The following is a 24,285-nucleotide window of genomic DNA, read 5'->3' as shown; positions in this document are numbered from 1 at the left end:
ATAATCAACCATTATAAACAATCGTTCATAATTTAAAAACTACAAGTCAAAAATAAATTATAACATTGACGTTGCATTCTGCAATTTTCTTTTAGAAGTATGCAATATCCTTACCTTCTCGCAGGTGGGCAGAGTTTGAGTCCTACTGAAAGTGTCTCCTCCATTGATACTGATCAGCTCCCCGTCACCAGGTGGAAACGATGTGGGGAAAACTACCACGTCACTCTTCATTGTGTCTGAGCTAAAACACACGTCATACTGCTGAGTAGATTTGGAGTAAGACCAGCTCCCGTCAGGGTGGGTGGTTATCATTGGGGCGCTGTACCTACTGAAACTGCCGTCTGTCTTGTGGCACTTTACCGCTATTAAACAGATGAGGCTCAGTAGAAATATCACGGATACTGAGGCTATGGAGATGAGCAGGTACAGGTTTAGATCTGAGAAACTCTCCTCTTTTACTGGTAGCTGTCTGAAAGTTGTCTGCATGTCACCTGTACTTTCAACCACCACAACATCAATAGACACAGTGGCAGACAGGGAAGGGTCTCCATTGTCAGACACCACTATGACCAGCGGGTGAGTTTTTAAGTCATTGTCACTCATGCGTCTCTTAGTCCTGATCTCTCCATTGCTGCTTCCAATTCTGAATAGATTCGGCCCCTTTGGTTCAGAGATGTGATAAGAGAGCAGCGCATTGTAACCAGAGTCTGCGTCTACAGCCCTGATCTTGGCCACAAAGTAGCCCGCTTCAGCAGAGTAGGGAATGTTCTCAGAGTTGACAGAGCCTTGGTCAGAATAGGGCGGGAGAATAACAGGAGTGTTGTCATTCTCATCCAGGATAAAAACGTTCAAGGTCACGTTGCTGCTCAGAGGAGGAACACCAACGTCTGTGGCCTGAACTTGGAACTGGAATCGTTTCATTTCTTCGTAGTTAAACGACTGCAGACTGTATATTTCGCCTGTTAAATCATTAATGTTGAATAGCGAGGAGGACATGCCACTACTTTTTATAGAGTATGATAAATGCGCGTTTTCTTTTTCATCAGCATCATATGCATTCACACTAACCACCATGTCTCCAACTGGACTATTTTCTTTTAAATACACGTTGACAATGGGCTCTGGGAAGCGGGGTGGGTTGTCGTTCACATCAGAAATGTGCACAGTAACAACACTGGTGCTAGAGAGAGGGGGCGTTCCCTCATCTACGGCTGTGATGGTGATGTTGTACTCGGGGTGACGCTCTCTATCTAAAGGTCCGTCCACTACCAGAGAGTACTTGTTTTTATAAGAAGACTGCAGTTTAAACGGAACAGTTCCGCTGATGTGGCCGTTTACAACTCCATTTTTACCGCCATCTTTATCAGACAGCATTACTAACGCTACCGCTGCACCTGATTCAGCATCTTCCCTAACTGTGCTCATGAGTGACGTCACTGATATCTGTGGCGCGTTATCATTCATGTCGATGACTTCTACTAAAACTTTGCAATGGGTAGTTTTAGGATGTTGTCCTTGATCAGCCGCCTGCACGCGCAGCTCAATACCAACGTTTACCTCATAATCAAGGTCACCTCTCACTGATATTTCTCCAGAATAAGGATCTATAGAAAACATTTCATAACCTTTAGCATTCCCGTGTCCAACGAAAGAGTACATTATATCACCGTTTATACCTTCGTCTTTATCTGTGGCTGAGACACGTAGTATTTTTGATCCAATATCAATATTTTCTGCAACTTTCACTTTATACAGTGATTTGCTAAACACTGGATTATTGTCATTGATATCCATAACATGTATCATTATCTCTAAAGTACCGGATCTGGGAGGTTTTCCGCCGTCTACAGCAGTCAGTACGAGCTGAATCACTGCCTGTTTCTCTCGGTCTAAAGGTTTCTGTAGCACCAACTCAGCAGACACACTCTGCTCTCCTCCACTCTGCACATCCAACGAGAAGTGTTCATTTGGACTCAGCTTGTAGATCTTGACAGAGTTAATGCCCACATCTGTGTCCTCAGCAACTGGCAGAAGAAATCGATCTCCTGCTGCTGCGTTTTCCGTTATGTTCAATGTCAGTGAACTAACCGAGAACAAAGGCTCATTGTCATTAATGTCAAGAATATAAATTTCAATGGTAAAAATATTCAAAGGATTGTGCGCCACAGCCTGTACACTCAGAGAACATTTCTCATTGGTCCCACAAATCTCCTCTCGGTCGATTCTTTCATTCACGAACAAAACACCGGACTTCAGATTCACATCAAAATACTTCTTGCTCGATTCAGATACAACCTGAAACATACGAGACTCCAGTTCCTGAACATTGAGATTGAGATCTTTAGCGATATTTCCAATAGCGGTTCCCTTGTTCACCTCCTCTGAGACCGAGTAAGAAATCTGACCGTATGATACCTCCCATAGACAAAGCAGGGGAAATAGATTCAACACAAAAACATCCATCGTTATCCAATTATTATTAAATATCCGTGAGTTTGTGGAGATCAGTTACTCGAAAAAATGAATAAGCACAATTGTTTCAAATGCAAGCATACTCTTCTGAATACGTGTTCCTCAGAGGTATAGTATCGTGCAACACTGACAAAGCAATACGCGCAATGGAAGCCAGGAGAGAAAGGAGGAGTTTGTAATAATAGATTAATGATCCGACTGCGTTTTAAATCATGGTCTATAGCGACGCCTTGTGTCTACAGAATTGAGAGCGCACTCTTCAATCCAGTTTCTAGAACTTAAAGTATGGTCCCTGACAGCTCTCACTACTATACCTAATATTCATAGAGGAATCCTAAAGATCTACAAGTGCCAGAAAAAGGGTTTGATTTTACTAAACTGCAATTCCAGACATAATTGTAAATTCAAAGAGAGGAGTAACAATTTTGCGGTTTTGCTGTCCAGTGAAGCGGTGCTGAACGCTAACTTGATAATAATACAATGCAGTGTAATCAACCAAAACGAGTAAACCTTAAAAATTATAAAAATTACGTAGAAAAGAAACATTAGCCAATGGCATCAACGTTGCATTGTGCAATTTCCTTTTAGTTGTGTGAATTCTTCTTACCTTTTCGCAGGTGGGCAGAGTTTGAGTCCTACTGAAAGTGTCTCCTCCATTGATACTGATCAGCTCCCCGTCACCAGGTGGAAACGACGTGGGGAAAACTACCACGTCACTCTTCATTGTGTCTGAGCTAAAACACACGTCATACTGCTGAGTAGATTTGGAGTAAGACCAGCTCCCGTCAGGGTGGGTGGTTATCATTGGGGCGCTGTACCTGCTGAAACTGCCGTCTGTCTTGTGGCACTTTACCGCTATTAAACTGATGAGGCTCAGTAGAAATATCACTGATACTGAGGCTATGGAGATGAGCAGGTACAGGTTTAGATCTGAGAAACTCTCCTCTTGTACTGGTAGCTGTCTGAAAGTTGTCTGCATGTCACCTGTACTTTCAACCACCACAACATCAATAGACACAGTGGCAGACAGGGAAGGGTCTCCATTGTCAGACACCACTATGACCAGCGGGTGAGATTTCAAGTCATTGTCACTCATGCGTCTCTTAGTCCTGATCTCTCCATTGCTGCTTCCAATTCTGAACAGATTCGGCCCCTTTGGTTCAGAGATGTGATAAGAGAGCAGCGCATTGTAACCAGAGTCTGCGTCTACAGCCCTGATCTTGGCCACAAAGTAGCCCGCTTCAGCAGAGTAGGGAATGTTCTCAGAGTTGACAGAGCCTTGGTCAGAATAAGGCGGGAGAATAACAGGAGTGTTGTCATTCTCATCCAGGATGAAAACGTTCACAGTCACGTTGCTGCTCAGAGGAGGAACACCACCGTCTGTGGCCTGAACTTGGAACTGGAATCGTTTAGTTTCTTCATAGTTAAACGACTGCAGAGTGTATATTTCGCCCGTCAACTCATTAATATTGATTAGTGATGAAGCCATAGCACTACCTTTCAGAGAATATGATATATGCGCGTTGTCGTTTTCATCCGCATCGTGCGCATTTGCAATAACTACCAGGTTTCCAACTGGACTATTTTCTTTTAAATACACGTTGACAATGGGCTCTGGGAAGCGGGGTGGGTTGTCGTTCACATCAGAAATGTGCACAGTAACAACACTGGTGCTAGAGAGAGGGGGCGTTCCCTCATCTACGGCTGTGATGGTGATATTGTACTCGGGGTGACGCTCTCTATCTAAAGGTCCGTCCACTACCAGAGAGTACTGGTTTTTATAAGACGACTGAAGTTTAAACGGAACAGTTCCACTGATCTCGCCGTTCACAACTCCATTTTTACCGCCATCTTTATCAGAGAGTCTTATCAATGCAACCGCAGCACCTGATTCAGAATCCTCTCTAACTGTGCTTATAAGCGAGGTAATTGAAATCTGTGGCGCGTTGTCATTCATGTCGATGACTTCCACTAAAACTTTGCACTGGGTGGTTTTTGGAGGATGGCCTTGATCAGCAGCTTGAACGCGCAACTCAACTCCAACATTTTCTTCATAATCCAGGTGACCTATAACTGATATTTCACCAGACTGAGGATCGATAGAGAACATACCGTATCCTTTAGAATTACCATGTCGCACGAAAGAATACAGAATGTTACTATTCATACCTTCATCTAAATCCGTTGCAGTGAGAGATATTATCTTACTACCCATCTTGATATTTTCTGCTACTTTGACTTTGTAAAGAGGTTTGCTGAAAACAGGGTTATTATCATTGATGTCCAATACATTTACCACGATTGGCAAAGTCCCTGATCTAGGAGGTTTCCCTCCGTCCACAGCAGTCAGTACAAGCTGAATCACAGTCTGTTTCTCTCGGTCTAAAGGTTTCTGTAGCACCAACTCAGCAGACACACTCTGCTCTCCTCCGCTCTGCACATCCAGAGAGAAATGTTCATTTGGACTCAGCTTGTAGGATTTCACTGAGTTACTACCCACATCCGAGTCGGAGGCCACTGGTAGAAAAAAGTGTTCTCCAGTCGCCGCATTTTCAGAAATATTCAATGTAAGTGACTTGACAGAAAAAATGGGACTATTGTCATTTATATCGATAATAGTTATTTCAACACGAAAGATGCTCATGGGATTGTGCGCCAAAGCTTCTACACTCAAAGAGCATTTCTCATTGGTCCCACAAAGCTCCTCTCGGTCGATTCTCTCATTCACGAACAGAACACCGGACTTAAGATTCACATCAAAATACTTTTTGCTCGATTCAGATACAACCTGTAACATACGAGACTCCAGTTCCTGAACATTGAGATTGAGGTCTTTAGCGATATTTCCAACAGCGGTTCCCTTGTTCACCTCCTCTGAGACGGAGTAAGAAATCTGACCGGATGATACCTCCCATAAACAAATCAGAGGGAAAAGAATCCACACGGAAACATCCATCGTTATCCAAGGATTATTAAATATCCGTGAGGTTGTGGAGATCAGTTACTTCAAACAAAATAAGCACAGTTGTTTCAAATGCTAACATAATCTTCTAAAATACGTGTTCCTCAGACGTATGGTATCGTGCGACACTGACAAAGCAATACGCGCAATGGAGGCCAGGAGAGAAAGGAGGAGATTGTAATAATAGATTAGTGATCAAACTGCGTTTTAAATCACGGTCTATAGCGACGCCTTGTGTCTACAGAATTTAGAGCGCACTCTTCAATCCAGTTTCTAGAACTTAAAGTATGGTCCCTGACAGCTCTCACTAATATTGATATATGAAACCTAAAGATCTGCAATTGCCGGCATTTCATGTATTAAACTAAAATTCCAGACATAATTGTGAACTCAAAAATGGGAGTACCGGTGTAAAGGGCCCTATTATCGTCCACTCTAAATCTCCAACGTTCGGGGCCCCATTATCGTCCACAACCGTTTCTTCCGTTAATTTCTTAAAGAAGATATGCAGCAGCAACGAAAGAAAGTAACTCATCGACATGTAGAGATCTTATATTGCTGCACACCAAATTACAGCTTCTTACTTCGAGATTTGAGTATGTGTACATATCGTGTACATTGAATATGTGTACCATCTGCCTTCCGCAGCGTCAAACTGACAATTCTCCATTGAAAGTGGTTGGGTGGACGATAATGGGACCCCCTGGCTAACTGCTAAAATCAGGAAAGTAACATTTCTAGGCATATCCGGATTGGATTTCAAAACCGGACTGTTATGAAATAGGTGTGTATCTATATATTAAAATATAATGCTGTGACATAACGATTTAAATTTGTGTTATAACGAAATTTTGGTAACATTGCTAACGAGCGTCGAGAACTAGGTGGACGATAATGGGACCCCTTGCGCTAACTCTGTGATGTCGCTGTCCAGCACAGCGGTGCTGAACACGAACTTCATACCATTGCAATGCAGTGTAATCAAACATTATAAAAAATCCACAAGTCAAAAATAAATTACAGCACTGGTGTTGCATTCTGCAATTTTCTTTGAGAAGTGAGCAATCTTCTTACCTTCTCGCAGGTGGGCAGAGTTTGAGTCCTACTGAAAGTGTCTCCTCCATTGATACTGATCAGCTCCCCGTCACCAGGTGGAAACGACGTGGGGAAAACCACCACGTCACTCTTCATTGTGTCTGAGCTAAAACACACGTCATACTGCTGAGTAGATTTGGAGTAAGACCAGCTCCCGTCAGGGTGGGTGGTTATCATTGGGGCGCTGTACCTACTGAAACTGCCGTCTGTCTTGTGGCACTTTACCGCTATTAAACTGATGAGGCTCAGTAGAAATATCACAGATACTGAGGCTATGGAGATGAGCAGATACAGGTTTAGATCTGAGAAACTCTCCTCCTTTACTGGTAGCTGTCTGAAAGTTGTGTGCATGTCACCTGTACTTTCTACCACCACAACATCAATAGACACAGTGGCAGACAGGGAAGGGTCTCCATTGTCAGACACCACTATGACCAGCGGGTGAGTTTTTAAGTCATTGTCACTCATGCGTCTCTTAGTCCTGATCTCTCCATTGCTGCTTCCAATTCTGAACAGATTCGGCCCCTTTGGTTCAGAGATGTGATAAGAGAGCAGCGCATTGTAACCAGAGTCTGCGTCTACAGCCCTGATCTTGGCCACAAAGTAGCCCGCTTCAGCAGAGTAGGGAATGTTCTCAGAGTTGACAGAGCCTTGGTCAGAATAGGGCGGGAGAATAACAGGAGTGTTGTCATTCTCATCCAGGATAAAAACGTTCACAGTCACGTTGCTGCTCAGAGGAGGAACACCAACGTCTGTGGCCTGAACTTGGAACTGGAATCGTTTAGTTTCCTCGTAGTCAAACGACTGTAGACTGTGTATTTCGCCCGTCAAATCATTCATGTTGATAAGCGATGAAGTGCTTTTCAGAGAATATGAGACACGCGCGTTGTCGTTTTCATCAGTATCTTGAGCATGCACGCTAACTACCAGGTCTCCAACTGGACTGTTTTCTTTTAAATACACGTTGACAATGGGCTCTGGGAAGCGAGGTGGGTTGTCGTTCACATCAGAAATATGCACAGTAACAACACTGGTGCTAGAGAGAGGGGGGGATCCCTCATCTACGGCTGTGATGGTGATGTTGTACTCGGGGTGACGCTCTCTATCTAAAGGTCCGTCCACTACCAGAGAGTACTGGTTTTTATAAGAAGACTGAAGTTTAAACGGGACAGTTCCGCTGATGTGACCGTTTACAACTCCATTTTTACCGCCATCTTTATCTGAAAATGTTATCAATGCAACTGCAGCACCTGATTTAGAATCTTCTCTAACTGTGCTCATAAGTGACATAATTGATATTTGTGGCGCATTATCATTTATATCAATTATTTCTACCAAAACTTTGCAGTGTGTGGTTTTTGGAGGATGGCCTTGCTCGGCTGCCTGCACGCGCAACTCAACTCCGACATTTTCTTCATAGTCCAGGTCACTTATGATTGATATTTCACCTATTTCAGGATCAATAGAGAAGAGCTCTAATTCTTTGGCATGATCATGTCCAACAAACGAGTACAGAATTTTACTGTTCACCCCTTCATCTATATCTGTTGCCGTTAGAGATATTATTTTGGTACCTATCTTAACATTCTCCGCAACTTTCACTTTGTAAAGAGGCTTGCTGAAAACGGGGTTATTGTCATTAATATCCATAACTTGTATAATTATCTGTAACGTCCCTGATCTGGGAGGTTTCCCTCCATCTACAGCAGTCAGTACGAGCTGAATCACAGCCTGTTTCTCTCGGTCTAAAGGTTTCTGTATCACCAACTCAGCGGACTCACTCTGCTCTCCTCCGCTCTGCACATCCAGAGAGAACAGTTCGTTTGGACTCAGCTTGTAGGCTTTTACTGAGTTACTGCCCACATCCGCGTCCTTAGCCACCGGCAGAAGAAAACGTTCTCCCACGGCCGCGTTTTCATAAACATTTAATGTGAGGGATTTAGCTGTAAAAACAGGACCATTGTCATTTATATCCATTACAGTTATTTCAACACGAAAGATATTCATGGGATTGTGCGCCACAGCCTGTACACTCAGGGAGCATTTCTCACTGGTCCCACAAATCTCTTCTCGGTCAATTCTCTCATTCACGAACAAAACACCGGACTTCAGATTGACATCAAAATACTTCTTGCTCGATTCAGATACAACCTGAAACATACGAGACTCCAGTTGCTGAACGTTAAGATTGAGATCTTTAGCGATATTTCCAACTACGGTTCCCTTGTTCACCTCCTCTGAGACGGAGTAAGAAATCTGCCCGGATGATACCTCCCATAAACAAAGCAGAGGGAACAGAATCCTCACGGAAACATCCATCGTTATCCAAGGATCACTTAATATCCGTGAAGTTGTGGAGATCGGTTACTTCCCAAAAATGTGCACATTTATCCAAAGATAATATCAAAATAAATGTTTCTACTGAGGCCTATATCGTCTGCGTTCCTTGCTTCACCACAGCCCTTCTGACAATACCGTCAAACAATATTAGACGCTTAAGAAGGAGGAGTTACAATAAAGAGAAATCAGATGAAAATATCCACGGTCTGCAGCGACACCACGTGTTCATATTTTTTCTAATATATTCAACAGAGTGTTGATCACAATGCAGCAAAGAATAAACAACCACTTTTTGAACAAACAGTCCCAAATACGTTCATCACGACACCAACACACCCTACCAAACGTTAGACACCACAAGTCAAAGATAAACTTTACCCAATATCATTGACGTTGCATTCTGCTATTATCTTTTAGAAGTATGCGATCTCCTTACCTTTTCACAAGTGGGCAGAGTTTGAGTCCTACTGAAAGTGTCTCCTCCATTGATACTGATCAGCTCCCCGTCACCAGGTGGAAACGACGTGGGGAAAACTACCACGTCACTCTTCATTGTGTCTGAGCTAAAACACACGTCATACTGCTGTGTAGATTTGGAGTAAGACCAGCTCCCGTCTGGGTGGGTGGTTATCATTGGGGCGCTGTACCTGCTGAAACTGCCGTCTGTCTTGTGGCACTTAACCGCTATTAAACCGATGAGGCTCAGTAGAAATATCACTGATACTGAGGCTATGGAGATGAGCAGATACAGGTTTAGATCTGAGAAACTCTCCTCCTTTACTGGTAGCTGTCTGAAAGTTGTCTGCATGTCACCTGTACTTTCAACCACCACAACATCAATAGACACGGTGGCAGACAGGGAAGGGTCTCCATTGTCAGACACCACTATGACCAGCGGGTGAGTTTTTAAGTCATTGTCACTCATGCGTCTCTTAGTCCTGATCTCTCCATTGCTGCTTCCAATTCTGAACAGATTCGGCCCCTTTGGTTCAGAGATGTGATAAGAGAGCAGCGCATTGTAACCAGAGTCTGCGTCTACAGCCCTGATCTTGGCCACAAAGTAGCCCGCTTCAGCAGAGTAGGGAATGTTCTCAGAGTTGACAGAGCCTTGGTCAGAATAGGGTGGGAGAATAACAGGAGTGTTGTCATTCTCATCCAGGATAAAAACGTTCACAGTCACGTTGCTGCTCAGAGGAGGAACACCACCGTCTGTGGCCTGAACTTGGAACTGGAATCGTTTAGTTTCTTCGTAGTTAAACGACTGCAGAGTAGATATTTCACCCGTCAAATCATTAATGTTGATAAGCGATGAAGTGCTTTTCAGAGAATATGAGACACGCGCGTTATTGTTTTCATCAGTATCATGCGCATGCACGCTAACTACCACGTCTCCAACTGGACTATTTTCTTTCAGATACACGTTGACAATGGGCTCTGGGAAGCGGGGTGGGTTGTCGTTCACATCAGAAATTTGCACAGTAACGACACTGGTGCTAGAGAGAGGGGGGGTTCCCTCATCTACGGCTGTGATGGTGATGTTGTACTGGGGGTGCCGCTCTCTATCTAAAGGTCCGTCCACTACCAGAGAATACTGGTTTTTATAAGACGACTGCAGATTAAACGGCACATTTCCGCTGACGTGAACATTCACAACTCCATTTTTACCGCCATCTTTATCAGAAAGTCTTATCAATGCAACTGCAGTACCCGACTCTGAATTCTCTCTAACTGTGCTTATAAGTGACGTCACGGATATCTGTGGTGCATTGTCATTCATGTCGATAACTTCTACTAAAACTTTGCAATGGGTAGTTTTGGGATATTGTCCTTGATCAGCCGCCTGCACGCGCAACTCAATGCCAACATTTGCCTCATAATCAAGATCACCTATCACTGATATTTCCCCTGAATGAGGATCAATAAAAAATATATTATATTCTTTAGCATTACCATGGCCAACGAAAGAGTAAACAATTTCACCATTCATACCTTCATCTATATCGGTTGCTTCGACACGTATTAATTTATATCCAATTTTAACATTCTCTGCAACTTTTACTTTGTACAAGGATTTGCTGAAAATTGGACTGTTGTCATTGATATCCATGACATGGATGACAATCTGTAATGTACCGGATCGTGGAGGTTTCCCTCCGTCTACAGCAGTCAGTACGAGCTGAATCACAGCCTGTTTCTCTCGGTCTAAATGTTTCTGTAGCACCAACTCAGCAGACACACTCTGCTCTCCTCCGCTCTGCACATCCAGAGAGAAGTGTTCATTTGGACTCAGCTTGTAGGCTTTCACTGAGTTACTGCCCGCATCCGTGTCCTTAGCCACAGGCAGAAGAAATCGCTCTCCTGTAACTATGTTTTCTGTTAAATTTAAAGTTAAAGCGTTAACAGAGAAAGAAGGCGCGTTGTCATTTATATCGATTATAGTTATTTCAACGCGAAAGATGCTCATGGGATTGTGCGCAATTGCCTCTATACTCAGAGAGCATTTCTCACTGGTCCCACAAATCTCCTCTCGGTCGATTCTCTCATTAACAAACAGAACACCGGACTTAAGATTCACATCAAAATACTTCTTGCTCGATTCAGATACAACCTGAAACATACGAGACTCCAGTTCCTGAACATTGAGATTGAGGTCTTTAGCGATATTTCCAACAGCGGTTCCCTTGTTCACCTCCTCTGAGACGGAGTAAGAAATCTGACCGGATGATACCTCCCATAAACAAAGCAGAGGGAAAAGAATCCACACGGAAACATCCATCGTTATCCAAGGATTATTAAATATCCGTGAGGTTGTGGAGATCAGTTACTTCAAAAAAAATAAGCACAGTTGTTTCAAATGCAAGCATACTCTTCTGAATACGTGTTCCTCAGAGGTATAGTATCGTGCAACACTGACAAAGCAATACGCGCAATGGAGGCCAGGAGAGAAAGGAGGAGTTTGTAATAATAGATTAGTGATCAGATTGCGTTTTAAATCATGGTCTATAGCGACGCCTTGTGTCTACAGAATTGAGAGCGCACTCTTCAATCCAGTTTCTAGAACTTAAAGTATGGTCCCTGATAGCTCTCACTACTATACCTAATATTCATAGAGGAATCCTAAAGATCTACAAGTGCCAGGAAAAGGGTTTGATTTCATTAAACTACAATTCCAGACATAATTGTAAATACAAAGAGAGGATTACCAATTTTACGGTTTCGCTGTCCAGTTCAGCGGTGCTGAACGCTAACTTGATGATAATACAATGCAGTGTAAACAACCAAAACGAATACACCTTAACAAATGTAAAAAATGAAGTAGAAAAGAAACAATAGCCAATGGCATCAACTTTGCATTGTGCAATTTCCTTTTAGTAGTGTGAAATCCCCTTACCTTTTCGCAGGTGGGCAGAGTTTGAGTCCTACTGAAAGTGTCTCCTCCATTGATACTGATCAGCTCCCCGTCACCAGGTGGAAACGACGTGGGGAAAACTACCACGTCACTCTTCATTGTGTCTGAGCTAAAACACACGTCATACTGCTGAGTAGATTTGGAGTAAGACCAGCTCCCGTCAGGGTGGGTGGTTATCATTGGGGCGCTGTACCTGCTGAAACTGCCGTCTGTCTTGTGGCACTTTACCGCTATTAAACTGATGAGGCTCAGTAGAAATATCACTGATACTGAGGCTATGGAGATGAGCAGGTACAGGTTTAGATCTGAGAAACTCTCCTCCTTTACTGGTAGCTGTCTGAAAGTTGTCTGCATGTCACCTGTACTTTCAACCACCACAACATCAATAGACACAGTGGCAGACAGGGAAGGGTCTCCATTGTCAGACACCACTATGACCAGCGGGTGAGATTTCAAGTCATTGTCACTCATGCGTCTCTTAGTCCTGATCTCTCCATTGCTGCTTCCAATTCTGAACAGATTCGGTCCCTTTGGTTCAGAGATGTGATAAGAGAGCAGCGCATTGTAACCAGAGTCTGCGTCTACAGCCCTGATCTTGGCCACAAAGTAGCCCGCTTCAGCAGAGTAGGGAATGTTCTCAGAGTTGACAGAGCCTTGGTCAGAATAGGGCGGGAGAATAACAGGAGTGTTGTCATTCTCATCCAGGATAAAAACGTTCACAGTCACGTTGCTGCTCAGAGGAGGAACACCACCGTCTGTGGCCTGAACTTGGAACTGGAATCGTTTAGTTTCTTCGTAGTTAAACGACTGCAAAGTGTATATTTCACCCGTCAAATCATTAATGTTGATTAGCGATGAAGCCATAGCACTACCTTTAAGAGAATATGATATATGTGCATTGTCGTTTTCATCAGTATCATGTGCATGCACGCTAACTACCAGGTCTCCAACTGGACTATTTTCTTTTAAATACACGTTGACAATGGGCTCTGGGAAGAGGGGTGGGTTGTCGTTCACATCAGAAATGCGCACGGTAACAACACTGGTGCTAGAGAGAGGGGGGGTTCCCTCATCTACGGCTGTGATGGTGATGTTGTACTGGGGGTGACGCTCTCTATCTAAAGGTCCGTCCACTACTAGAGAGTACTGGTTTTTATAAGACGACTGCAGTTTAAACGGAACAGTTCCACTGATGTGGCCGTTCACAACTCCATTTTTACCACCGTCTTTATCAGAGAGTCCTATCAATGCAACCGCTGCACCTGATTCAGAATCTTCTCTCACTGTGCTCATAAGTGACATAATTGATATTTGTGGCGCATTATCATTTATATCGATTATTTCTACCAAAACTTTGCAGTTTGTAGTTTTCGGAGGATGTCCTTGATCAGCAGCCTTCACGCGCAATTCTACTCCGACATTTTCTTCATAGTCCACTACAATTCCAAACATATTTGTGAATTCCAAAGTACCAACTTTGCAATGTCGCTGTCCAGCACAGTTGTGCTGACCATTAACTTTATACCATTGCATTGCAGCATAATCAACCATTATAAACAATTGTTGATAATTTAAAAACCACAAGTCAAAAATAAATTATAACATTGACGTTGCATTATGCAATTTTCTTTAAGAAGTATGCTATATCCTTACCTTCTCGCAGGTGGGAAGAGTTTGAGTCCTACTGAAAGTGTCTCCTCCATTGATACTGATCAGCTCTCCGTCACCAGGTGGAAACGACGTGGGGAAAACTACCACGTCACTCTTCATTGTGTCTGAGCTAAAACACACGTCATACTGCTGAGTAGATTTGGAGTAAGACCAGCTCCCGTCAGGGTGGGTGGTTATCATTGGGGCACTGTACCTGCTGAAACTGCCGTCTGTCTTGTGGCATTTTACCGCGATTAAACTGATGAGGCTCAGTAGAAATATCACTGATACTGAGGCTATGGAGATGAGCAGATACAGGTTTAGATCTGAGAAACTCTCCTCCTTTACTGGTAGTTGTCTGAAAGTTGTCTGAATGTCACCTGTACTTTCAACCACAACAACATCAATAGACACAGTGGCAGACAGGGAAGGGTCTCCATTGTCAGACACCACTATGACCAGCGGGTGAGATTTTAAGTCATTGTCACTCATGCGTCTCTTAGTCCTGATCTCTCCATTGCTGCTTCCAATTCTGAACAGATTTGGCCCCTTTGGTTCAGAGATGTGATAAGAGAGCAGCGCATTGTAACCAGAGTCTGCATCTACAGCCCTGATCTTGGCCACAAAGTAGCCCGCTTCAGCAGAGTAAGGAATGTTCTCAGAGTTGACAGAGCCTTGGTCAGAATAGGGTGGGAGAATAACAGGAGTGTTGTCATTCTCATCCAAGATAAAAACGTTCACAGTCACGTTGCTGCTCAGAGGAGGAACACCACCGTCTGTGGCCTGAACTTGGAACAGGAATCGTTTCATCTCCTCGTAGTTAAACGACTGCAGACTGTGTATTTCGCCCGTCAAATCATTAATATTGATGAGTGTTGAAGTCATAGCACTACCTTTCAAAGAATATGAGACACGCGCGTTGTCGTTTTCATCAGTATCATGAGCATTAACGCTAACGACCAGGTCTCCAACTGGACTATTTTCTTTTAAATACACGTTGACATTGGGCTCTAGGAAGCGAGGTGGGTTGTCGTTCACATCAGAAATTTGCACAATAACAACACTGGTGCTAGAGAGAGGGGGGGTTCCCTCATCTACAGCTGTGATGGTGATATTGTACCGGGGGTGACGCTCTCTATCTAAAGGTCCGTCCACTACCAGAGAATACTGGTTTTTATAAGACGACTGCAGTTTAAACGGAACAGTTCCGCTGATGTGAACGTTCACAACTCCATTTTTACCGCCATCTTTATCAGACAGCATTACTAACGCTACCGCAGCCCCGGACTCTGCATCTTCCCTAACTGTGCTCATGAGTGACGTCACTGATATCTGTGGCGCGTTGTCATTCAAGTCAGTAATTTCCACCAAAACTTTGCAGTGTGTGGTTTTTGGAGGATGGCCCTGATCGGCAGCCTGAACTCGCAGTTCTACACCTACATTGTCTTCATAGTCCAGATCACCTTTCAATGATATTTCCCCGGAATTAGGGTCGATAGAGAATAAGTCATATTGTTTGGCATTACCGTGTCCCACAAAAGAATAGATAATTTTACCATTCATACCTTCATCTAAATCTGTTGCAGTTAGAGATATTATGTTGGTACCTCTCTTAACATTCTCTGTCACTTTCACTTTATAAAGAGGTTTGCTGAAAACGGGGTTATTATCGTTGATATCCAAAATGTTCACCATAATCTGTACCGTCCCTGATCTGGGAGGTTTTCCTCCGTCTACAGCAATCAGTACCAGCTGAATCACAGTCTGTTTCTCTCGGTCTAAAGGTTTCTGTAGCACCAACTCAGCAGACACACTCTGCTCTCCTCCACTCTGCACATCCAGAGAGAAATGTTCATTTGGACTCAGCTTGTACGCTTTAACTGAGTTACTGCCCACATCCGCGTCCTCAGCCAAAGGTAGAAGAAAACGTTCACCCGCCGCTGCGTTTTCATAAACATTCAAAGTGAGGGATTCAACAGTAAAAATTGGACCATTGTCATTTATATCCAAAATTGTTATTTCAATTCGAAAGATACTCATGGGATTGTGCGCCACAGCCTGCACATTTAGAGAGCATTTCTCGCTGGCCCCACAAAGATCCTCTCGATCGATTCTCTCATTCACGAACAAAATACCGGACTTCAGGTTCACATCAAAATAGCTCTTGCTCGATTCAGATACAACTTGAAACATACGAGACTCCAGTTCCTGAACATTGATATTGAGATCTTTAGCGATATTTCCGACAGCGGTTCCCTTGTTCACCTCCTCTGAAACCGAGTAGGAAATCTGACCGGATGATACCTCCCATAAACAAAGCAGAGGGAACAGAATCCACACGGAAACATCCATCGTTATCCAAGGATTACTTAATATCCGTGAGGCTATTGTGATTAGTTATATATATTTGTTTTAAACGCAAGCATAATCGCCTAGGTCATCGAACTCGCGTCTGCGTCCCGTGCTTCACCACAACCCTTTTGACAAAAACATTAAATAGCAATAGACGCGTAAGAAGGAGGAGTTACTAAATAGATAAATCAGATTAAAATATCCACGGTCTACAGCGACACCACGTGTTCATATACCCTTGACTCGTGTATTCAACAATACTTTGTTGACTAGAATGGTAAATGAAATAAGCTACCGCTTTAAATAGTTGAGTTTGAGATATTTGGAACGCCAGTGAAAAGAATAAAATAGCCGTTCTGACTAAATACAAATATCTTTAAATATACTGAAAGAAACCAAACTCAAACATGCCAGAAACTCGAGGCACAAGTTGCTGTCCAACTCAGTGGTGCTGAATTTGATGTCACTGAAACTCCTCAACAGGATTGTGTCTACAATGTGGAGGGCTGACACTTAAACAAAGATGAAATAGTGGCTTATTCTCGCTTACATTCGAATAACTATTACTACTATATTGTTTATAATACAATGGTAATGACAATGACCAAATCCAATAGGGCTGTGAAGTAGATCAAATCCAGAAAACTGTCCTAGCTACGTATTGCAAAAGATCCTTAAAATCCCACACCATTCCATGTCAAAATGTGTTCACTATTGGCTTACCTTTTCGCAGGTGGGCAGAGTTTGAGTCCTACTGAAAGTGTCTCCTCCATTGATACTGATCAGCTCTCCGTCACCAGGTGGAAACGCCGTGGGGAAAACTACTACGTCACTCTTCATTGTGTCTGAGCTAAAACACACGTCATACTGCTGAGTAGATTTGGAGTAAGACCAGCTCCCGTCAGGGTGGGTGGTTATCATTGGGGCGCTGTACCTGCTGAAACTGCCGTCTGTCTTGTGGCACTTCACCGCTATTAAACTGATGAGGCTCAGTAGAAATATCACTGATACTGAGGCTATGGAGATGAGCAGGTACAGGTTTAGATCTGAGAAACTCTCCTCTTTTACTGGTAGCTGTCTGAAAGTTGTCTGCATGTCACCTGTACTTTCAACCACCGCAACATCAATAGACACGGTGGCAGACAGGGAAGGGTCTCCATTGTCAGACACCATTATGACCAGCGGGTGAGTTTTTAAGTCATTGTCACTCATGCGTCTCTTAGTCCTTATCTCTCCATTGCTGCTTCCAATTCTGAACAGATTCGGCCCCTTTGGTTCAGAGATGTGATAAGAGAGCAGCGCATTGTAACCAGAGTCTGCGTCTACAGCCCTGATCTTGGCCACAAAGTAACCCGCTTCAGCAGAGTAGGGAATGTTCTCAGAGTTGAGAGTGCCTTGGTCGGAATAGGGCGGGAGAATTACAGGAGTGTTGTCATTTTCATCCAGGATAAAAACGTTCACATTCACGTTGCTGCTCAGAGGAGGAACACCACCGTCTGTGGCCTGAACTTCGAACTGGAATCGTTTAGTTTCTTCGTAGTTAAACGACTGCAGACTGTGTATTTCGCCTGTCAAATCATTAATGCTGATTAACGATGAAGCCATAGCACTACCTTTCAGAGAATATGAGACACGCGCGTTGTCGTTTTCATCCGCATCATCAGCATTTACGCTAACCACCAGGTTTCCAACTGGACTATTTTCTTTTAAATACACGTTGACAATGGGCTCTGGGAAGCGGGGTGGGTTGTCGTTCACATCAGAAATGTGCACAGTAACGACACTGGTGCTAGAGAGAGGGGGGGTTCCCTCATCTACGGCTGTGATGATGATGTTGTACTGGGGTTGACGCTCTCTATCTAAAGGTCCGTCCACTACCAGAGAGTACTGGTTTTTATAAGCCGACTGCAGTTTAAACGGAACAGTTCTACTGATGTGGCCGTTCACAACTCCATTTTTACCACCGTCTTTATCAGAGAATATTACTAAAGCGACTGCAGTACCTAATTCTGAATCCTCTCTCACTGTGCTCATGAGTGAAGTCGTTGATATTTGTGGGGCATTGTCATTCATGTCAATTACTTCTACCAAAACTTTGCACTGTGTTATCTTAGGAGACTGGCCTTGATCGGAAGCCTGTACGCGCAGCTCAACCGCAACATTTTTTTCATAGTCCAGATCCCCTATTAATGATATTTCCCCAGAATGAGGATCGATAGAGAACAAACCGTATCCTTTAGAATTGCCATGTCCAACAAATGAGTAGATAATTTTACTATTCATACCTTCGTCTAAATCTGTTGCAGTAAGGCATATTATTCTGCTGCCCAATTTAACATTCTCTGCAACTTTTACTTTGTATAGGGGTTTGCTAAAAATTGGTTTGTTATCGTTGTTATCCAATACATTTATCATAATTTCTAACGTCCCTGATCTAGGAGGTTTTCCTCCGTCTACAGCAGTCAGTAAGAGCTGAATCACAGCCTGTTTCTCTCGGTCTAAAGGTTTCTGTAGCACCAACTCAGCAGACACACTCTGCTCTCCTCCGCTCTGCACATCCAAAGAGAAGTGTTCATTTGGACTCAGTTTGTAGGTCTTGACTGAGTTACTGCCCACATCCGCGTCCTCAGCTACCGGCAAAAACAATCGTTCTCCAGCAACTGTGTTTTCAGTTATATTTAACGTTAGTGAATTAACAGAGAAAGAAGGTGCGTTGTCGTTTATATCGAGTATATTAATTTCAACGCGAAATATGCTCATGGGATTTTGCACAATTGCCTGTAAACTCAGGGAGCATTTCTCACTGGTCCCACAAATCTCCTCTCGGTCGATTCTCTCATTTACGAACAAAACACCGGATTTCAGATTCACATCAAAATACTTCTTGCTCGATTCAGATACAACCTGAAACATACGAGACTCCAGTTCCTGAACATTGAGATTGAGATCTTTAGCAATATTTCCAACAGCGGCTCCCTTGTTCACCTCCTCTGAGACGGAGTAAGAAATCTGACCGGATGATACCTCCCATAAACAAAGCAGAGGGAAAAGAATCCACGGGGAAACATCCATCGTTATCCAAGGATTATTAAATATCTGTGAGTTTGTGATCAGTTACTTTAAAAAAAGCACAGTTGTTTCAAATGCAAACATAATCTTCTAAAATACGTGTTCCTCAGACGTATGGTATCGTGCGACACTGACAAAGCAATACGCGCAATGGTGGCCAGGAGAGAAAGGAGGAGTTTGTAATAATAGATTAGTGATCAGACTACGTTTTAAATCACGGTCTATAGCGACGCCTTGTGTCTACAGAAGTGAGAGCGCACTCTTAAATCCAGGTTCTAGAACTTGAAGTTAGGTCCCTGACATCTGTCACTAAGATTCATAAAGGGTATCCTAAAAGTGCCAGAAAAATACATGTATTTTATCAAACTATAATTCCAGACATAATTGTGAATTGATAAAGGGGAGTACCGTTTCGCTGTCCAGTTCAGCGGTGCTGAACGCAAACTTGATAATAATACAATGCAGTGTAATCTACCATAATGAATAAACGTTACATAAAAAAGACAAGAAACAATGTCAAATGGCATCTACGTTGCATTGCGCAATTAGTAGTATGAAATCTCCTTACCTTTTCGCAGGTGGGCAGAGTTTGAGTCCTACTGAAAGTGTCTCCTCCATTGATACTGATCAGCTCCCCGTCACCAGGTGGAAACGCCGTGGGGAAAACCACCACGTCACTCTTCATTGTGTCTGAACTAAAACACACGTCATACTGCTGAGTAGATTTGGAGTAAGACCAGCTCCCGTCAGGGTGGGTGGTTATCATTGGGGCGCTGTACCTGCTGAAACTGCCGTCTGTCTTATGGCACTTTACCGCTATTAAACTGATGAGGCTCAGTAGAAATATCACTGATACTGAGGCTATGGAGATGAGCAGATACAGGTTTAGATCTGAGAAACTCTCCTCTTTTACTGGTAGCTGTCTGAAAGTTGTCTGAATGTCACCTGTACTTTCAACCACCACAACATCAATAGACACAGTGGCAGACAGGGAAGGGTCTCCATTGTCAGAAATCACTATGACCAGCGGGTGAGTTTTTAAGTCATTGTCACTCATGCGTCTCTTAGTCCTGATCTCTCCATTGCTGCTTCCAATTCTGAACAGATTCGGCCCCTTTGGTTCAGAGATGTGATAAGAGAGCAGCGCATTGTAACCAGAGTCTGCGTCTACAGCCCTGATCTTGGCCACAAAGTAGCCCGCTTCAGCAGCATAGGGAATGTTCTCAGAGTTGACAGAGCCTTGGTCAGAATAGGGTGGGAGAATAACAGGAGCGTTGTCATTCTCATCCAGGATAAAAACGTTCACAGTCACGTTGCTGCTCAGAGGAGGAACACCACCGTCTGTGGCCTGCACTTGGAACTGGAATCGTTTCATTTCCTCGTAGTCAAAAGACTGCAGACTGTAAATTTCTCCAGTTAAAGAATTTACACTGACAGCAACAGATGACTGTGTAGCCGTCGTTATAGGCCCTAAAGAATATGATATTTGAGCGTTTGCCTCCTGGTCCGGATCTAAAGCGGTCAGAGAACATATCAAGGAACCCGTGGGGCTGTTTTCTTTTAGGTACAAGTTGACTATAGGTTCCGGAAACTGAGGCGCGTTGTCATTAACGTCAGAAACGGAAATAGTAAAAACGCTCGTGCTGGAGAGGGGAGGACTACCATCGTCAGTAGCTATGATAGTGACATTATATTCGGAGTGGATTTCCCTGTCGAGCATATTTTCAAGGACGAGGGAGTAATATTTGCCCTGAGATGACTCCAGCAAAAACGGCGTCCCTTCGGATATGGTGCAACGCACGTGACCGTTTCTACCTCCGTCCTTGTCAAGAACAGTGATCAGTGCAATCGCGGTGCCCTTTTTGGCGTCCTCTCTCACGCTCTCTGAAAGAGAGGACAGTTTGATTTCAGGAGCGTTGTCATTTACATCTATTACCTCTACCAGCACCTTGGCATGGGAGGCTAAAGGCGTGCTGCCTCGATCCAGGGCCTCTACGCGGATCTCGTAGGCACTGGTCGTTTCAAAATCCAACGGTCTTGCCACCGTTATTTCTCCCGTACTCTGATTTATTGCAAACATGTCATAGGCTCCCCGTTGGCCCTGTTGGCTGAACAAATAAATTACTTCAGCGTTTAGACCGTCATCTAGATCTGTAGCGTTAATCCTCAATATCGTAGTGCCAACCGGCGCAGTCTCTGAGACTTTAGTTTTGTATAGAACAGTGGAAAACACAGGGGCGTTATCGTTGGCATCCAGCACGTTAATAGTAATTTCAGTCGTACCGGATCTTGGAGGCTTTCCTCCATCAACTGCCGTTAAAATAAGCTTGATCACAGACTGCTTTTCCCGGTCTAAAGGCTTCTGTAGCACTAACTCTGATGAAGGACCACGGTCAGGCTCAGAAGGCCTATGTACATCCAGTCTGAAGAAAGCATTTGGGGACAGTTTATACGCGTCAACTGAATTGCTGCCTACATCTGGATCATCTGCCGAGGGCATAGGGAATTTAGCTCCAGGGGATGTATGTTCAGCAATACTAATGATCTGTGATTTTTCAGAAAATATGGGAGCGTTGTCGTTCACGTCAAGTATGGTTACCTCAACACTGTACAGTCTCAAAGGATAATTAACGATTGCTTCCAAGTTTTGGGTGCAAACCAAGCCGTTGGGACAAAGCTCTTCTCTATCTATAGCCTCGCTAACGAAGATAGCTCCGGTCCTTAAATTTACCTCAAAATGTTTCTTGGACGATCCTGATTCGATGTGGAACATTCGCGTCTCAAGTTCAGTCACTTTAAGATTCAAATCCTTTGCTAAATTCCCAACAACCGTTCCCGGGCGAACCTCTTCTGAAACGGAATAGGTAATTTGTCCAAATGCAACATCTTGGAGACAAAGCGACAGGCAAAACAGATTTACAATCCAAATGCGCTTCTCGAACACACCCATTGTTCAGTAGTCCGTTTTAGAATGCACGCATTGTGACATAAATAACATGCGTCTGCAAAACAATCCACAATGTTTCTTCTATGAAAACACACACATAATCCTCATGTCCCGTTCGCAACCCAATCCCAGTTTACTCAATTGTACAGTGACGAATGCCTTAGTCTGCCTAAATATTCATGGGTGGAGATAAAAACAGAATCCCTGTATTGTTAGTGCACAGTGACACCTCGTGGAGAATAGCACGAACAGATACAGAGCTTCATTTTTTTGTGACGCTACGTATTAGTACGTCACGGATATCATAAGCGTGCTCTGAATTGAATACATATTCGGTACAAGAGACGAATGTTTATACCGTGAAAATGTATTTAATATGTGAAATAGTGGGTGGAAACAAAACTACGTGGCTAATGTCGGTAGAAACAGAAATTCCAGTTTCAACACACAATGGAAGACGGAGAGAGGAAAAACAGTATTTCAGCACCATGGACAACTCCCTTTTCTGCTGGTCGGAGCAGGTCATCGCCAGTCGGCAACCCCGCACACAGACAGAGAGAGACGGAGAGAGGGAGGGAGAGGGAGCCGCGTAGGGAGGGAAAGGGCGGGCAGGAGGCAGTAACGAAGAAAAGCTGCTCACACGCCGCCCACAGTGAGAGGTGGAGACAGAACTTAGAAAACGACATGCAAAATGCAGTGACAATTTTAATGTTCAGTGCGTGCATGTTTCTGTGTGTTCGGCATGTGTATGTATATACTGTATGTCCGTGTTTATGAATACATATGTACAGTATACGTAGATGCACATGTAGCCTATGTGTATGTATAGATACTGTGCAGCAGTATGTTTGTTTTGGCAACATTTGACATATCTCTTACCATGCCACTTGAAATGGAATATTAAAACTGAGAGAATAGAACAATAGATACAGAGAGAGAGGCAGTAAGAAAAAATACAAACCGAGAAGGCATTTGAGAGAATTGAGAGAGAGGGAGATGTGAAAGAAAGAGGAGAGAGATGTTAGAGAGATGAGTGAGAAAGAGATGAGACAGATGAAAAGGAGAGAGGAGATAAATAGAGAGAGATATGAGAGAGAGAGAGAGAGAGAGAGAGAGAGAGGGAGAGAGAGAGAGAGAGACATGGTCTAGACAAATGCAAATGCAACATAAATGTGGACGCGAGTGCCCCTTTCCAACACCCAGGGTTCCACACGACACACGTCCAGGTCATGAGCTGACTCATCAATAGAGACAGAGGAGGGGGAAGTCAGTCCAGAACAACACATCAACCACAGGCAGGTCCCCCTCCCCCCCCCCCCCTTTTAACTCACACCAACCCATTAACGTTAAGTGAACTGCCCTTCGATAGTTAACTCAATAACCCAATGTCCTGCGTGAGAGCCTGGAAATGTGCTCACATTAAGTTCAGCATTAACAGCACAGCCGTGGGCACTCATGTGTTCCAGCTACAGATCGCCTCCTGGTGGTTGAACCTAGTTGACGTCTCCAAAGCAGACTGCCACGTGCAGACTGCATTCTCAGCCGAGTGCTCTGATGATGACAGGAGAGGATGCAGATGAAGGAGCCATATGCCAGGGTACGATGACGTGAATAATTTACAGGCAGAGAGGAGAGTGGTGTTGAAAATGTGCAACTGCTTTTCCCCTGTGGTCTAGCTTGGTGAGATCATGACCTCACTGCTAACACTGTAAACCACTCAGTGCCTACGAGAGGTTCCCAGATGCTGAGATTTACTCAATTAAATACTTCTGCAACTGTAATTCTCAACTACCCCAAATATCATTAAATATTTAGAATAATTTAGAATTCATTATAATTTAACAGATGGTTCCAGATCAGTGGTGGAGCATTTGGCTGAAGATCAAGAGGTTGCAGGTTCAAATCCCCCGTTTGTTGCTTTGGATAAAATAACATGGTACTATTTCCGTTACTTAGGTATCCCAAAATACAAGACAATGAAGCAATAGT

The 24,285-nt window shown here is 43.6% G+C and overlaps 6 protein-coding genes across 6 annotated transcripts; all 6 read right to left on the bottom strand.

Annotated features, from left to right (window-relative positions):
* Positions 1–57: 57 nt before the first annotated feature.
* Positions 58–2,562, bottom strand: LOC124484917 (protocadherin alpha-2-like). Its single transcript, XM_047046035.1, has one exon. It carries the CDS (start codon positions 2,461–2,463, stop codon positions 58–60), a length of 2,406 nt encoding a protein of 801 aa, XP_046901991.1. The 5' UTR covers positions 2,464–2,562.
* A 231-nt stretch (positions 2,563–2,793) lies between these two features.
* LOC124484916 (protocadherin alpha-2-like) lies at positions 2,794–5,552 on the bottom strand. The gene is made up of 2 exons (XM_047046034.1): positions 3,080–5,552; positions 2,794–2,814 (listed from the first exon to the last, which is right to left on the bottom strand). The coding sequence occupies exons 1-2, from the start codon at positions 5,426–5,428 to the stop codon at positions 2,794–2,796; spliced, it is 2,370 nt and encodes a 789-aa protein (XP_046901990.1). The 5' UTR covers positions 5,429–5,552.
* Positions 5,553–6,314: 762 nt separating this feature from the next.
* On the bottom strand, positions 6,315–8,986 carry LOC124484915 (protocadherin alpha-2-like). The gene is made up of 2 exons (XM_047046033.1): positions 6,509–8,986; positions 6,315–6,389 (listed from the first exon to the last, which is right to left on the bottom strand). The coding sequence occupies exons 1-2, from the start codon at positions 8,846–8,848 to the stop codon at positions 6,315–6,317; spliced, it is 2,415 nt and encodes an 804-aa protein (XP_046901989.1). The 5' UTR covers positions 8,849–8,986.
* A 202-nt stretch (positions 8,987–9,188) lies between these two features.
* LOC124484914 (protocadherin alpha-8-like) lies at positions 9,189–21,516 on the bottom strand. The gene is made up of 3 exons (XM_047046032.1): positions 20,710–21,516; positions 9,306–10,097; positions 9,189–9,206 (listed from the first exon to the last, which is right to left on the bottom strand). Exons 1-3 carry the CDS (start codon positions 21,427–21,429, stop codon positions 9,189–9,191), a joined length of 1,530 nt encoding a protein of 509 aa, XP_046901988.1. The 5' UTR covers positions 21,430–21,516.
* Positions 13,920–16,402, bottom strand: LOC124484884 (protocadherin alpha-8-like). Its single transcript, XM_047046000.1, has one exon. It carries the CDS (start codon positions 16,278–16,280, stop codon positions 13,920–13,922), a length of 2,361 nt encoding a protein of 786 aa, XP_046901956.1. The 5' UTR covers positions 16,281–16,402.
* On the bottom strand, positions 16,992–19,482 carry LOC124484885 (protocadherin alpha-2-like). Its single transcript, XM_047046001.1, has one exon. The coding sequence runs from the start codon at positions 19,350–19,352 to the stop codon at positions 16,992–16,994; it is 2,361 nt and encodes a 786-aa protein (XP_046901957.1). The 5' UTR covers positions 19,353–19,482.
* Positions 21,517–24,285: the final 2,769 nt, after the last annotated feature.

Source organism: Hypomesus transpacificus, chromosome 23 (assembly GCF_021917145.1).
Source record: "Hypomesus transpacificus isolate Combined female chromosome 23, fHypTra1, whole genome shotgun sequence".
Lineage (NCBI taxonomy): Eukaryota > Metazoa > Chordata > Actinopteri > Osmeriformes > Osmeridae > Hypomesus > Hypomesus transpacificus.
This window is presented reverse-complemented; position numbering and strand designations above follow the sequence as displayed.